This window comes from Mizuhopecten yessoensis, unplaced genomic scaffold (assembly GCF_002113885.1).
Source record: "Mizuhopecten yessoensis strain PY_sf001 unplaced genomic scaffold, ASM211388v2 scaffold11175, whole genome shotgun sequence".
In the NCBI taxonomy this organism is placed as follows: domain Eukaryota; kingdom Metazoa; phylum Mollusca; class Bivalvia; order Pectinida; family Pectinidae; genus Mizuhopecten; species Mizuhopecten yessoensis.
In genome coordinates, this window is record NW_018408917.1 from 243,221 (window position 1) to 259,579 (window position 16,359).

General features: G+C 34.1%; 1 protein-coding gene across 2 annotated transcripts in view; it reads left to right on the forward strand.

The window, feature by feature from the left end:
- Positions 1-12,418, forward strand: part of LOC110440238 (protein toll-like) — a 15,253-nt gene extending 2,835 nt beyond the window's left edge. For both annotated transcript variants that reach the window (XM_021483186.1, XM_021483185.1), the window contains exon 2: positions 4,651-12,418. In XM_021483186.1, coding sequence (XP_021338861.1) covers positions 4,651-6,897 — 2,247 coding nt within the window. In that variant the 3' untranslated portion in view covers positions 6,898-12,418. The remainder of the gene's footprint in view (positions 1-4,650) is intronic.
- Positions 12,419-16,359: the final 3,941 nt, after the last annotated feature.

The following is a 16,359-nucleotide window of genomic DNA, read 5'->3' on the forward strand; positions in this document are numbered from 1 at the left end:
CTACGTTATCGCAGCTAGATTAAAAATGTCAAAATGACGGACCAGGATGAATAACTGAGGAAGGAGAACCTACTTCTAGTAAATAGGATCGCATAACACTTTTTTTTTAAATCGTAATTTTTCAACAGTTCATGTTTTCATATGATGTTGACTTAGAATGTATGATCATGTAACAACCTTTTCTCTATAAAGAATAAATTTTCGACTTCAGATAGAATCGGAATACGTATTGAAAACAGGGGAAAAAATATTTGATTACGTTATAAAAATGGCGCGTGCTGCCGATAACTACGGCTTCTGTTTCGGACCAAAGGAACTGATTAAAGAAAAGTTGTCTCAGCATAAAAAGGTCCATTTAAAAGTATGCTTTAATCTCTGTAAAGTATTGAAAAAATATAATTATCAAGTATCTCAACACGTTCCTTATTGACACATATTCTACATGTACACGTAGTGGTTTTGCCATACAGTTTATTGTGTGTGATGGTTAATATGACTTCCTAAATGTTAGCGTTTGGAGACAGTGAAAGTGGGAAAGAGAGTATACATAGATTTATATTCATGGTCTAGAAAAAAAATGGCCAAAGACATTGAGTTGTTTAATGTAATAAATAAATTCACAAACGTTTCCTTTTTATATTCGCGTGTAGTTTGTCATTGCATATATGCACTTTATGTAAACATTTGAAAAGGGATATTCGTCTCGTGAATATTCCTTTTTACAGAAAGGTTTGTCCCATTGTTGAGGGAGTGTTTAGCCCCGTACCACCTGTACCGGTCACGGGAGAAGGCTGTGATAAATTGTAAAAACTTGTGCCCCATCCTTTGTTTAATTGTATTGGCAACAAATTTATGTTTAAAGCTAAATACATTTAAATTCTTAATATTGGCAAGTGTGCAATTAACTTCTGATGATGAATAATTACTGTTTAATAAGTTTGAATACGGAATTAGAATTCATATAACTTGGTTTCATAGTGCGGTAAGAAGTTGCAGTTGCCTGACGGCCCCTCGCTGAGGGCCCCTTTGTAAACCGTTTCATCTCGCTCGCACCACTTGTGTTTGCTGCCTAATCAGGTGACGTTATCGGCGCTATTTTTAGCCGGGCTTTCCCGAACAATTCAAGTGGTCAAACTGGACATTTGGAACGGACTATGAATATGGGGATAGCGAGGTAACATAAGTGGAAGTGCATACAATACATACATTCATTAAAAAAAAAACGCCTTTTCACGTGATGTCCCTTTAAATGAGGTAACGTGAATGCATCGTTGACGTGACATTAATTACTTGTGAACGTGACGTGCGTAGGTCATATATTGTTATGAGTACAGAATCCCTTCGTCGCTACCCTTGAGATAAGATAAAATTTTACGATCGAAGAGTCAAGGTTACCAACAAAACCGAATAAGAAAACAATATCTCACAACGGTCGAGATGAAAGGCGTGGGTTCACCCGTCCAGGGTAAGTGATATCTTACTGTTGGGCGTACAAAACCTTTGAAAGTAACGTACGTGGTAAATTAAGGATGATGGAAACCAGAGTTAACAATATATTTGGACAACGCAATTCAAGTATGTATATAGGGCATACATATAAACCATTACACGGACAGCCACAGAACAGCTGCTATAATATATTTGAAAACAACTCCAATGGAAGGGGTTCAACATTTGTATTTTGAATAACGAGTTTGAAGTAAAATACGAATAGGAAATGTAAGTACATAACACTGGAGAAAATTAGGGATGTCAACGGTTAGCCGGTAATTCGGTCGGAAAAAAACGAACCAGTGACCAAAATCAATAACCAAATAGTCGGACATTTATTTACCCCTTCTTAGAGCCCCATATCCTGGCTTAGACCTACACGTTATCTATAGATGCGACCGATATCGGGTAGTTTTGTAATAAAACATTGGCCAGGCTATCATGTCAGAGGTTTTTTTTGTACTCTATCGTAACAATTGGCAAGGAGATGCCGCCAGCACCATAAAAATTAGCAGATTTTAAACAAATGCCAGAATACAAAGTTGTTTAATATCAAGTTTTATAGTTGGACCTCGCTTTTAAATGTGAGATGCACACATTTGAATGTGTAAGCATGTATTTAAATGTTTGTCGATCAAATTTTATATTACCGCATATGATATCGAGTACAGATAACTGTAATTGAATCCCCCTTTCTGTATTCCGACATTTTTTTGTCCATGACATATACTCACTGAGGTTACATGTAACTATTACCTCCATTTTGCTTAAAGTACGAGAGTAATTTATCATGCTAATTATTATCTACATGTGTATATGTGATGTAAATACGTTTTAAACAGAACATTTGTTAACCTTATAACGTATTTTCGATTTTTATTGTTTGATTACCTAAATAGAACAGTTGTTAACCATATAACGTATTGCCGATGTTCATTGTTTGATTACCAAACAGATTAACCGGTTACGCGATTCGAAGATTGCTCGATTAACCGGTTACCAAAATTTGACCGGTTTGACAACCCTAGAGAAAATCAAAGTTAGCCCTGTAAAGAAATGGTTTAAGGCAATAAGTATCAACAGAATTACAATAACAGTGTCAAAATGTCTAGTAAAGGTACCCAATATCAACGGCATGGAATTTATGTTGACATACTCAGGATCTGGCATTGATATATCTTGACAGAAGAGAAAGTATTATGAAAGATTTGGTATTTTTGTAAAAATAAAACCGACATTACATTTGTCTATGGAAAGTAGAATCCAACAGTAAAGAGACTCGGTCTTGATGCTATCAGTAACAGATGTACGTCACCAATAGAGAGGTCAATGTCAACATAGAGGTAGAGGTTACTGTTAGGAAAAAAGTTAAAGTGTGGATGGTACAAATGCCTGGAGGTCGATGTGTTGATCAATCGAACGGAAGGCATGAAACCAATGAAAACGGAGAGTGTGTCAAAAATTGTGAGAAGAAGGGATTCGTATAAAGAAGTTTAGTAGTAAATTACAACATCAAAGTCTGGTAGCCACAGTTAAGCTAGAATCTCAGTATTATGTTTAGTTCAGATAGATAAGGCATCGCCATATTGATCGCGGGTGGACTTAGTGTTGGTTGTGTGTGTCAAATTGAACGCTAAATTACCGTACATTGTTTGTCTGAAAATGAAATACCAGCATATTTGTAAGAAGAACATACTACACGGTACAACGGGATATGTCTCGTTATTGTAAGGTGTGGTTTTGGTTATATTTAGCTTAGCGTCCTATTAGCAGCTTTGGTCATTTAAGATTGTGATTCCATGTGTGTAATGTTATACGTGTATGTATGTTTGTTATGTTGGTGGTATACGCCTCAATGCGATAGCGTAGATCTGATGCGGACTGTTTAGTGCTACTTGACTAAAATACCATGACAAAAACACCGAGAAAAATATTCCACCCTGTCACATTATATTGGCACATGACCTTAGAACTGTGTATTGTAATATCATTAACATTACCAGAGGATTCAATGATGAGTCTGTTCAAGGGGGGGGGGGGGGGGGGATTAAATCACAGTGCATATGAATGCCCTAAGTATTGTGTAATCCAGGATTCATCACCGTTCCCCTATTGGTAGTATGCTCTTCGTTCGTTTGGGTTTGGATCTCTTTAAAAAATACGGTATTGCCTTAGGTGAAAGCAATGACTATGTTTATCCAGAGAACACAATGTAAGAACAATTATGTTTCCAATCATATGAAAATACTGGAAAATGTGTATGACATCAAATAAAAAAAAAAAAAAAAAAATACCGACAATAGCGATATTGTAGTAAATGCAAACCGTCCAATTATATAGTACATTTTATTATCACGAGATGATATTGATACTGGTTTTCAATATTTCTTCGGCAGAATATTGTGACAAATATTGAAGACGAATGGCCAGGCGGATGCACAATAAGTAGTTTAATTAACCCTATTGTGTTCAGATTTGAAGATGAATGGGAAACCTGCATATGAAACTTGAGAAAGCTATGTCGAGTACTTCATAAAATATATAGTAAAGAAACTTGAACTGTCCAAATCGAGGATGGTTATATGATGGCCATCTTATTTTCCCCTGATCAGTCTTAATATGAAACTTGCACTACAATGTCTGAGAAAGATCCGTTTAGTTCTTTTTAAGGAAGGACGGACGGACGGACGAAAGACCATGAACGAACGGCGATTATTTTTGACAACATTTCATCACTAACACCCGTGAACAAAAAATGTTATGAATAAGTGTAACAATAGCTTCAGACCGTGTGTGGGTTAATAATAAGTAGCTGCAAGCAAATTATCACTATCACCATTGTAATATATGTTCAATGCATCACATTTATATAGTGGTGTTGTTCTATTGATTTGTTTTATCATCAAGGTAAGAAAAATACTGATAGCTCGATATTTGTATACAAGTACGAACCGTCGAGGTGTTTTTGGAGCTTATCAAGAAACAAGCAGAATGGTCTATAAAAACATACTGTTGGTTTGTCATTAAATTGGTAAAATATCGTCGACCACGAGAAATGCATGTATATACTGCTAGTCAAATGCATCTGCAACGAAACGTTTAAAAACAAATACTCAATCAAATAACTGTACATTAATTTATTTCTTTTCTTTGTTTCAGATGGCCCTCAAGCTTTTGAATCCTTGTCGATCAAACATTGAACTCATCCTCAGGATTTTAGTGTTTCTCTCGGCCAATACTCTAGTAACCGGTATCAATCAATGTCAACACATGTATTCAGATATGTATTCCGTGTGTAAAATAGAAAATTCAACACTGCCGGAACTGTGTTGTATCAACAACTGCTGTAATGTAGAGACATCATGTCCAAGTTATACAGCAAATCAACGCTGTGTTTGTAGAACGGGGACTCTGTGGAAAATATCCGAATTGCATGCATTGGATGTGGAATACACGACAGTTCGGGGATCCGCCATAGTTAGTGGTCAAAATGATGTTAAGTCAAAACTGGAACATGAAGCTGGATATCTAACCACTCTGCCGATAAACATATGTGATTACCATTTATTGTATCATATCGACTTGAAAAAGAACAAAATCAGGGAAATTAGAAAAATATCATGCCTTGCTCATCTAGATACATTGGATTTGAGTGAAAATCGGGTTTCAATAATTCACAATAATACATTCCAAGGACTATTATCGCTACGACAACTTAATCTGGCACATAACATGATAAGTTACATAGAACCATATTCATGGTCGCATCAAACGTCCTCTATATTAAACCTGCAGCTGGATGACAATGATCTATTGAATATTGACATTACGAATGTCATTATCAATCGACCATTCTGTAAGATTGATTATAGACAAAATAAGATACAAAATGTCATCAACGAGGTTGACTGGACATTAACAGCAAAGGATGAAATCGTCCAAGGTGGTTTCGTAGATCTTACTGAGAATAGCTTGACCGGAGTTATCGACTTTCTTCATCTCGGAGTTGCAGATCTCAGAGTCCTGGGGAAAATATTTTCCTATGGCATTGACATTCGCGACATTCCTTTGAGATGTGACTGTAAAATGGAGCCATTCTTACATATGGCCGAATCTGTTCTTCAATTGTTATGGAGATCTTATTTCAACATGTGCTGCTTTTATCCAGATCAACTGCAGAATCAATCGGTACCGAATCTCATAATGTTGAAGCAATTCGATCTCTTTGTGTGTGACATACCGCGCAATGAGAGCTGTCCTTACGATTGCAACTGTTATACACAACCAAGCAAGAACCGTGTAGTGGTAAATTGCTCTGGGCATGGCCTTGATAAAATGCCAGAAGTCTTGCCCAGAAAAGACCTTCCCCTAGAAATATATCTAGACAATAACTCCATATCCAGACTTTCTTGGCGAGGATACCTTAATCAAACACGGAAATTGGTCTTATCCAATAACATCATTACAACAATTGATGGCTCTGCTATTGATCAGCTACAGAATGCAACAGAAGTAGACTTGCGAGGAAACACAGGAATTAAGAAATTACCTAGTGAAATTCAGTATTATAAACCAAGTACATTTATTTTTGGAGAGCTTAAAATTAACTGTGATTGCGAAAATGTATGGTTTGGAAAATGGATCGAAATTAATCACAACGAAAAAGGCGACAACAACCACTTTTGGTGCCAAACTGTAACGAATGCAAAGGAGGCGGCTGAACTAGTAACAGAAGATTATCTGGATTGTGAGCAGTCGAAAGTGCCTACATGGATACCAATTTTATTCGCAATTCTTACCTCTCTGGTCCTGGGTATAGCATTAATAATCAAATTGTTCAAATACGAGATTTACTTGTTGTTTCGACGGCTCAGAAACAAATATGAGCGCCAACATTGGTCTTATGACGTGTATATATTATATGACGAGTCAGTGAATGAGATACATAAATGGATTATAAATGACTTTCTGCCATCGTTGGAGGCAGACGGCTACCTTGTTTGCCTGCCTAGTAGGGATTTCAGCATAGGGATTCCATATGAAGAGGAATTCGCTCGTTTTATGGAACAGAGCAAATTTGTTTTGATAGTATTGTCCAAAAATGAGAGAAATGTATTGTGGGATTTGGAATGGAAGCAGGCTTGGTATTCTTACAGATATTATAATATCAAAAGCATAATCGTGATAAATTTCGATATGTTCGACTACGCCTCCGTGCACCACCCGGTCTTACGGGCGTATATCCGGCTTGGGATGTACCTTGACTTTTCCAACATGGAAAAGTCATTAATTATCGACACCAAGAAAATGTTAGGGTGTTCTAGTAGAACAAATCGCAGACTAAAAAACGAATTTTGTAACCCCAATACACGATTTAAGCGCCATGACTTGTTGATGAAGCGTTGAGGGGATTTCTCCTCTTTTGATGATACTTTTTTACGTGTTGCCTATTATAGGTCAAACAGTATCGGCTTACTTGTACAACCAAAGATCTTAACACTACTAGCATCAGGATTTTGTTCGAGTAAATTTAGTTTGATTTTCCCTTGTCAAAATGTAGTATACGTATGCATGTGTTGTATAACACTTCATCAACCTGTTCCGGACTTCAGGTTTTGATTATCATATCATTACAATTTTGGACAGCAGTTTCGTTTATAACGCTTGAATGACCAAAGACTAGCAATACACACTAATTATCAGAAGTTAGATACTAAGAGCCTCGAAAAAGACTAATGGCTGGTATCAAGTTTTTAATACTTTATAAGGATTTGTTATGAGTTTACAGGTACGATTTTAACCGAGACCTATCCTAATTAATTTCAAACTTACGATATCTACGTACATATGATAGTCATGAATTGAAGAGCATCCTTCTACCATAAGGTCCCATATGGTTCCTTCCATTCTGAAGTGTTTTCAGGTTTTGGAGCGACCCAGTGTCCAATATGGCGTACGAGGCTTTTTATTCGCTTTTCTGGCTAAATCCGATTAGCTTTATATATTTAGCGACTTTAATATTTTCCTGAATAACTTTGAACCAAGTTCAAAGAAATTATGTTATATAAATGATACATATAGGAATGTGTTCTTGGTCTTTATTCATGAAACCGTTCTTATGCTCATACTCAGATTATTAGTATGTGCTCAAACCCAGTTTCTTCTTTCCGTGAAATCAATAAATAACCTTTGTCAATGATTTGGAAGAACTTTGGAGAGATTAAACGCAATATAACATTTGCAGTGTTTAAACTTGGCGTATTGACCATTTTACTTGATTTAAGCAAGTTTAAACAAGTTGGCGTAAACACCAAATCAATGCTTTAGAATGAGAGCGAATTCATGAGTACGGTCTTATATCTCCATTCGTGATTTCAAGCGATATTGTTATGTAGACAACAACTCTACTATGGATTCAAAGTTTCCAAGACTTTATGGAAGTCATCAGGATCTCGCAGGGAAATATGCTAATTCTTTGTGTGATATGATTTTTTTTATACTCAATAGAGTTGATTTGTGATTTTGTTGCCAAGAATTCTCGATATGATGACGTTTTATTGGATTTGGCCTAGATTTACATGGCGTGTATCGTCGATGAAGCAGAAAACGCTTACCTTTCCGAAACACCTGGTCCTTAGTATCCGTTTTCTTTTTCAGGGATCTCCATTTAAATATTTTTTCGTATTTTGTCCTAGGATTATCAATTTAAAGTTCGGAATGTGTCGTGAAAACAAATCGAAGGCACGCGGTTAGCTATGTCATTGGTTTTAGGTAAATAGAATTACCAATCGATATGCTGATGAATGTCCTTTAAAATTATAGAGCAGCGACACCAGGACCCAGTTGTTCAAAAGATGATTAGCTTAATCACTGTTTAACGACATTTTGCAACCTTTAATAATTTCGTCAATATACATGGTAAAATCTCGTTATTTTACACGTACATTTAGTCTACTAAATACTTGATATCTGGAAAAATTGAACTCAGTCAATATTTGTGTTTCAAAGATACACATAAATTGTAATTTGCACTTATCACTGATTAACCCAATCGCCCTTTGAACAACTGGGCCCAAACTTCAAATCTTGTCAATTTTACCGTTATGCTACAGCGCGATACTTTTGATGTACATCGAAAGGATCAAACTATACTGCACTTGTACAATCCATAACGTGTTAGCCTTCAGTGATGTCATGACATACTCGGAGGTTGCAAAATGAGCGTAACACCAGGATTTTCAAAGATGCAAGTTTTATCACATCTCCTCTCGACATTATAATTTTACCGCTACCAGTACCATTTCCGGTAGGCATGCTACAGATCACGCGACACAGTCTAGTGTCGATTTGTAACGTTTATCTGGGTTTCATGGGATTTGTTTTGGTCCTTTTTATTCTGTAATCAATATGCATTTTGTAAACAGTGATATGTGTTTTCTCAACATAAAACGTTCGATCTGTACACGGCAAAAAAAAACCTTCAGTGATCCAATCAATTTGTATCATGATATCGCCTGCTTAGGTTGCTATCAAATGACATGAAAACCCACACGTACAATACACAAACCAATCAACAGCAAATTTCAAAATTGATATGCATCCTAATATTCAGGAATTATTATTGATATTGGTTAACTGTTGGGAATGAAAGATTGACTAGAGAAAAGAATATGTTGTACTAATGGCGGCAGGTCATACCTACGTACTATTACCAAGGTACGACTGATGTTAAATTTTAAAGAGCTTTTTATGCAAAGAAACATTCACTGTTTCACCAATATATTGAGAATATTGTTTAAATAATCGCTTGATTTATGTTTCCTTTGTGAACCAGAAGAGGACGTTATACAGCTATAGGTTTTCTCGTGAAATCCGGGGTCCAGTAAAATTTAAAATTGTACAGAGTATCTTAGGCATGGTTTGCGACCGGATTTCATGTAATGGAATATGTTATGCAGTTCAATGATTTATCATCAGATTGTTAAAAGGTTCATATACAGTCTTATTATATATCAAAACTAGCACAGTAAATACTAAACAAATGAAATCTTCAGATCTGCATTGCTTATTTGACAATGTCCATTTTGCATGCATATATATCGTAATAATGAAATTCTAGAGTTATTTACTTCCGGGTATGATATTTATCTTGTTTGTAATGATTGCATAAGTCCTAATACATGATCAGCAAACAGGTAAATGACATGTTTATAATGAGGTTTTGTGTGACAATCTTAATAAAACTCCGGAATAAGGTTTGGCGTCGAAAGTACATCAATGGGTCAGCACCAGTGACAAGATAATATTTCTGTTGTGATGGCAGAGATTCATGGTAAAGGGAAGCGTCCAATATCAAATGAAATATCTTTATTAGGCTGTATTTAATCAATGAAATAGGAAATAAAAAAAATATATGTCATTGAATTATTGAAGATAAAGTTAACAAAGTTAAACCAATAACGTCAACAGCATTGTTAAATACAATATTCAACTACAAGTTTTTACTATAATGATAAATGATGTTTGGCTATCTTCTTCTTAAACTGAAGTCCTAAGAAGAGAGAAATGTGTGTCGCAAACCCGACTTTGTCCGTGTGGTCTGGTTCTACTAAGGAGACATTGGAGAAACCATACTACAAGCAATGCGACTAATGCGTCCATCCTTAAGGAATCAGGATTGGTTCCTTTCGTGTCTTCCTGCTAATGGGGCATGGGCGACACCACGAATAGACCTTGGCCCAGTTGTTTAAAAGGTGATTAGCTTAATCAGTGATTAACGAAAATCCTAATGTTTGTGTATCTTTAAGACACAATATTTAGTTGAGTGAACGTACATGCAAAATTGTGAGAATTGCCTTGTATATTGACAAAATCATTAAAGGTTGAAAATGTCGTTAAACTGTGATTAAGCTAACCGCTGTTCCCAATACATTTGAAACATAAGAGGCGACTTCCATTGATGTCTTCTACTTGAATCTTGAATTTGGGACCTCTTTCTTTATCTCTACCTACTTTTTCCTTTTTGACGGTATCTTCCTAGGCACTTGTCCTCTCATGACCTTGGCTCTGCATAGTGACGACAGTTCACTGAAAGGGATCTCTTATCAGTTGTTTCATGACACCCATTCGGGAAGTTTGTAAATGATTTTAAGGTCAGTTTGCTTTTGATAAACTATTTGCCCTCTGCATGCGCCGCTCGCTTATCAAATGACATGTTTACCGATTATAAATGACCAAGTTACTTGTACCTTTATTATTCTATCGACCTATTGCGTTTTCCGGTCCTAAAAGCGTAATCTTGAAACCGTCCCACCTTTATATACATGTACAATTGATGTTTGCACAAATTGTCAATACTTTAGTGTCAGTAAGTAATTTACTAGAAGTTATTTACGATATACTAGCTTTATTTGTTAGTTTTTATAAAAATGTGTTTTTTTACAAAACGTTATAAGATAATCGCTATATCATGCACATTCTCCCCCAGTGTAGTCATACATAATTATTATTCGAAACATTTTGGATTAGATTTCTTAATTGACGAATTCACCATATTGTGCAGTAAATGTATGTTTACTTTGGATTTCTACATCGACTGTTTTTAAAGTTGCTTTCTGACTTCCTAATTCTAGAGATAACAAACTCGACGCTAGCACAGCTCACCTGTACTACCTGTACAAGATTCTGTTCTATAAACAAAGTTCACATATTCCCACCGAAGATAACCTGAACATAGTTCTAATATTTCCACCGAATATTCTGTACTATAGACATAGTTCTAATAAACTTCCCAAATATTCCATACTATAAACATAGTTCAAATAGTCTCACCGATGATTCTGGTTTTTGAGACTAGTCAGATTAAGGTCTATTTCTAGGCATCTAGTTTTATATATGTATTGTTTTATAAGTAGTATTATGATGTTTTCTATATAAAACTTTGTATGGTTATATGTATGTTTACCAAAAAGGAATTCTTGTTTTTCAAATCTTAGTGTAAGGTTTTTAGTTATTACCAACTTTTTCGCAATCTCATAGCATATGAACTATTGTTTCATGGTGAATTTTACATAAAGTGCAAAGGTTATTGTGTGATTTGCTAATTTTGAATAAAAATGTGTTTGTAGTGATAATTCTGTTCTGTACTGTAGTTTGGAGTTGGTGGTGGTTTTAAAAGGACATTCATATATTTTTTTCCATGTTTCTTCATCTATATTATCATTTAATATCCATTTTCTTTGAGCAGTAGGTTTGATATTATTTTTAATTAATATTAAATATATGTCTTGTGTGCTCCTTTACTATTTTTAAGTATTAACTTAAGATTGTTTTTTCTGAAGTAAAAATGTGATGATTTTTTCTTATAAAATGATGCACAGCATTGTTTAGGCCATGGTATGTCAAAAAATTACAATTTATGTTATAGTTTTCTTGAAATTCATCAAAGTGGTAGAGTGATCCATCCTGTTTAATAATGTTATATACAAATTGTACTCCCTTTTTAAACCATGAATTTTTTAATGTAAATTTTCTGTCAATTTTAATTTCACTATTGAACCACAGAGGGTTTTCACGTATATTTGTATTGTATATATTGCTAGAGATAATAGTATTGTACCATGCTTCTAAGACATCTTTCCAAAAGAAGTTACTACAACGTTTAGATTCTTCTTTAAATTTCTCAAGCCCACAGTTAGCTAATGTTTCTTTATCAAAATAAGTTTCTAAAATAAGAGCCCAATGTCCTTTTTCTTTATATACCCGTCTTATCCATGTTGCTTTAAGAGCTGTTATAAAAGATGTTAAATGTATCATTTTCAGACCACCTTTTTCATAACTTTTAATTATCACATCTCTCTTTATTTTATCTGGTTTACCATTCCACAAAAATTCATACAGTATACTATTATTTTTTCTTATATATGTTTCATCAGGATTTGGTAGTGCTATAAATAAATGGTTAAACTGTGACATAAGTAGTGTTTTATAACTGATATTTTACCTATTGGTGTAAGTACTCGTCTATTCCATGATGATATAAGAGGTTTTAGTTTTATAAGTGTTTTTTTTATCAAAATTCAGTTTTGTAATTCTGTGTAAGTCTACATCATAGTCTATCCCTAGCAAATTGAACGTTGTACTTCCCCATTGTAAATTACAATCTGTTGTTTCCACTATATTTTTTTGCTGCCAATCCACACTACCTGGGTCTCGGAGAAATTCGTTTTTAATCCTGACATTTTTGCATAATAAGAGAGATCTTTTAAAGTTTCATCCAGAGATCTTTTAGAGCCATCTAAAATAACAGATGTATCATCTGCAAATTGTGATAAAAGAATTTCATTATCCCGTACAAATATCCCCTTAATGTTCTTGTTATTTCTTAAAAGTATCGATAAGATTTCTGCACATAAAATACAAATATAAGAAGATACAGGATCTCCTTGACGACAGCCACGTTCTATGCTGAAAAAATTGTGATAAGTTTCCCCCTATGTTTACTGCCGAGTGAATATTTTGTTGAAACAGTTTTATCCAATTAATTATAGTTGGGCCAAATTTTAAATATTTTAGGGTTTTTGCTATAAAGTTCCAAGAAACAGAATCAAAGGCTTTTTCAAAATCAATGAGAAGTATAAGTCCAGGAATATCATAGTCCTCTGTATATTGCATAACATCATATATTAAACGAGTATAAAGCCAGTTTGGTTATTACTTATCAATTTGGTTATTATTGTTTTTAATCTTTCAGCTATTTCACCAGATGCCATTTTATAAATATTATCTAGAAGGGTAATTGGTCTCCAGTTTTTTAATTTGTTACGAGGTTTATCTCCTTTTGGGATGCAAGTAATAATTTCTTGTTTCTGTGTTTCTGATAGTTCAGATATAGTATAACCATAATTTATTGATCTAAGAATAAAATGCCCGAACTGTTTCCAAAATACTTTAAAAAATTCAACAGTGAAACCATCTGAATCAGGACTTTTATTTTTTTTCATATTTTTAAGGGGTTTTGCTAATTTATTAATAGTAATTGGACCTTCTAAACTTACTGATTCAAGGGGGGATAACTTTGGCACAACATATGTTCTTAAAAGTTCATTGAGATCAACATCCTGAAGTAACTGATTTTTCTTATATAAGTTTTCATAGTAGTTTTTAGTTTCCTTTAAGATTTCTATTTGATCTCAAATTACAGTCCCATCTTCTTTAGTTATATAAGGAATTATCTTACTAGTAAAGTTACGTGATTCTAGCCCACAGAAGTATTGTGTTGGTTTTTCACCTTCACTTATCCACTTGGCCCTTGACAGTATCATATTACCTGCTATCTTATGTTTTCTAATTTCTACTAATTCTATTTTCTTTTCATCTATGTGATTTAAATCTGTATTATTAGGAAGTGTTTCTAAGTTTTTAATTTGATTTATGAGAACCTCTTCTCTTTCATTAGATTTTTTTCCACATAGCTAGAGTATGAAATGGTTTTACCCCTTATTTCCATCATGAGAGTTTCAAAGAATAATTGATCATTTACAGTAAAGGTTATTTCATTTAAAGGAATTGCATTTAAATTATTTATGTTGTATACTGGTAAAGAGTATTGTTGTTTTATAGTGTCTATAGTAGATTTGATGAGAGTTAAATATTCTAAATCAAACAATAAAGAGTTATTAAATTTCCATTATCCCCTACCTTTTTGAAAGTTATGAAAAGCTAAGTGTATGACAGAAATAGAGTGATCAGATCGGTAACTTGGTTCAATTACAGAAGACGTTAGACTTGGTAGTAAGCTGTCAGATGTTTAAGAGCAGTTTTCTTACGCCATGTATATCTTTTAGTATTGGGGTTAAGTTCTCTGAAAGTATCTATAATTCCAAACTCATCTTTGAAATCTATAACTTTATTTCTTGCATTTGGGTTATTTATATGTTTGTAATTATCACAATCTAATTTCGGATCCATAGTAATATTAAAATCCCCACATTATATATATTGACTATTACCCAATTCTTCTATAATATTCATTAACTCCTCGAAAAATACTGGTTGGTCAGTGTTAGGTCCATATATCAAGTGCTAGCATATTACCGTTAAAATCCTTTCTTACCTGTAAGACTTTATACTCGAAATTGTTGTTAAAAAGTATTGCAGTTCCTCTAGAGTTAGAGTTAAAAGAGTTAAAAATACAGTCAAATCCCAAATTCGAACGAATATTTTTTTTCCTTGTCGGCTGTAAAGTGAGTATCCTGTAGACAGTAAATATTGTACCTTTTCGCTTTTAAATAGGAAAACACATCTTTTTGTTTAACTAGATCAGGTTGGGCACAACGGCGCATATGGGTAATAATCCCGCATTTGGGTAACATCTTTGTATGTTATGGTTGAATGCACTTCAAATCTACTTTCACTATCCTATATAAAAAATCAAAATTTTGTAGTTCACTTACGTTATTGAAAATCGCCATATCTATTGGTTATTACAAACAACTTTTGGTTGAACAGTTTTTGATTTTAAAAGTATTTCACGACCTTTGAAGACTTAGAAAAGTCGGAACATCTAAAATCACGAAAATGTCAAAACACGAAAAACGTTCAACCAAAAGTTGTTTGTATCGCGGATCGTCACTCCGGTTCCCTCTTTCTTTAGCAGGAACAGAGAAACAGGAAAGACAACTCAATCATGCTCACTACATAGAGTTGCCTTCCCTGCATCTGGCGGTTTACCTTAGTACGCAGAGACGGGAACCACGAGTATGGATTGTTATATTATATAGTATAGCTTCAATTAATCAATATAAGGTTACAATTAATTAGTAATGAAATGAGTACGGTACACAGTAATTGTCACTATAGTATGTATATATGTATATATTTATATATAAAATCATCCACGTCATACGAATATCTATTTTTATCGTATCTTTTTACTCTTATAAGCTCTAATTACAGAAGATATTAAATCAAAGGCTCGATTTCTTACATAATTATCAAATAATGTTTCATGTAAACTATGAGAAATATTGTATCAGGCTTACGTACGTATCTCAAAGTCATTATCATATATATGTGAAGTTTGAACAGCTTCTAGACTTGCTTATGTCACCCGCTTGCTAATATTACACGTGCATGAACACTGGTAAAACACTGCGTAAACGTACTTTTATATTTAATTGAATTTAATTGAAAAATAATGGACGCAGGCTGAAAGCCTCTAAGTCCATATCACAAAACATAGTATAAAAATATTATATTGTCACTGGTTAACATATATAAACTTTCCCAAAAGAGTTATTTTAAAAGTCATTATCAGTAATTATTGTAAATAGTGTCCTTCAGATGGTTATCCAACAGGATCTCAAAGTCCTTCGTGGTTTCTGCATTTACAACCGATTCCGGTAGACCGTTCCAGATATCAACTACCCTAAACGTGAACGAGTTTTTCCTTAGCTCTGTACTACATCGTTGTTTATACAATGTACAGCTTAAATTTATGTCCTCGTGTTCTTTCGTTATTATCGTAAACAAATATGTCTGACGTGACTTTCTCATCAAACTTCCTCTTCACAATCTTGAAAACGTTAATCAAATCACCTCTAGTTCTTCGGTGTTTTAGTGTCGGTAGTTTTAATTTTTCTAAACGTTCTTCGTAGGACTGGATTTCTTTAAATCCATGAAGAAGCTTAGTGGCTCTCCGTTGTACATTCTCTATCATCTGGATATCTTCAAGTTTATACGGACTCCACGCACTGGCTGCGTATTCTAGATGCGTTCTTTCCAGAGTCTTAAATAACTGTCTAAAAATCGATTCGTCCAAAAAAGTAAATGATCTTCTAATAATCCCGAGTTCTGAATTAGCTTTAT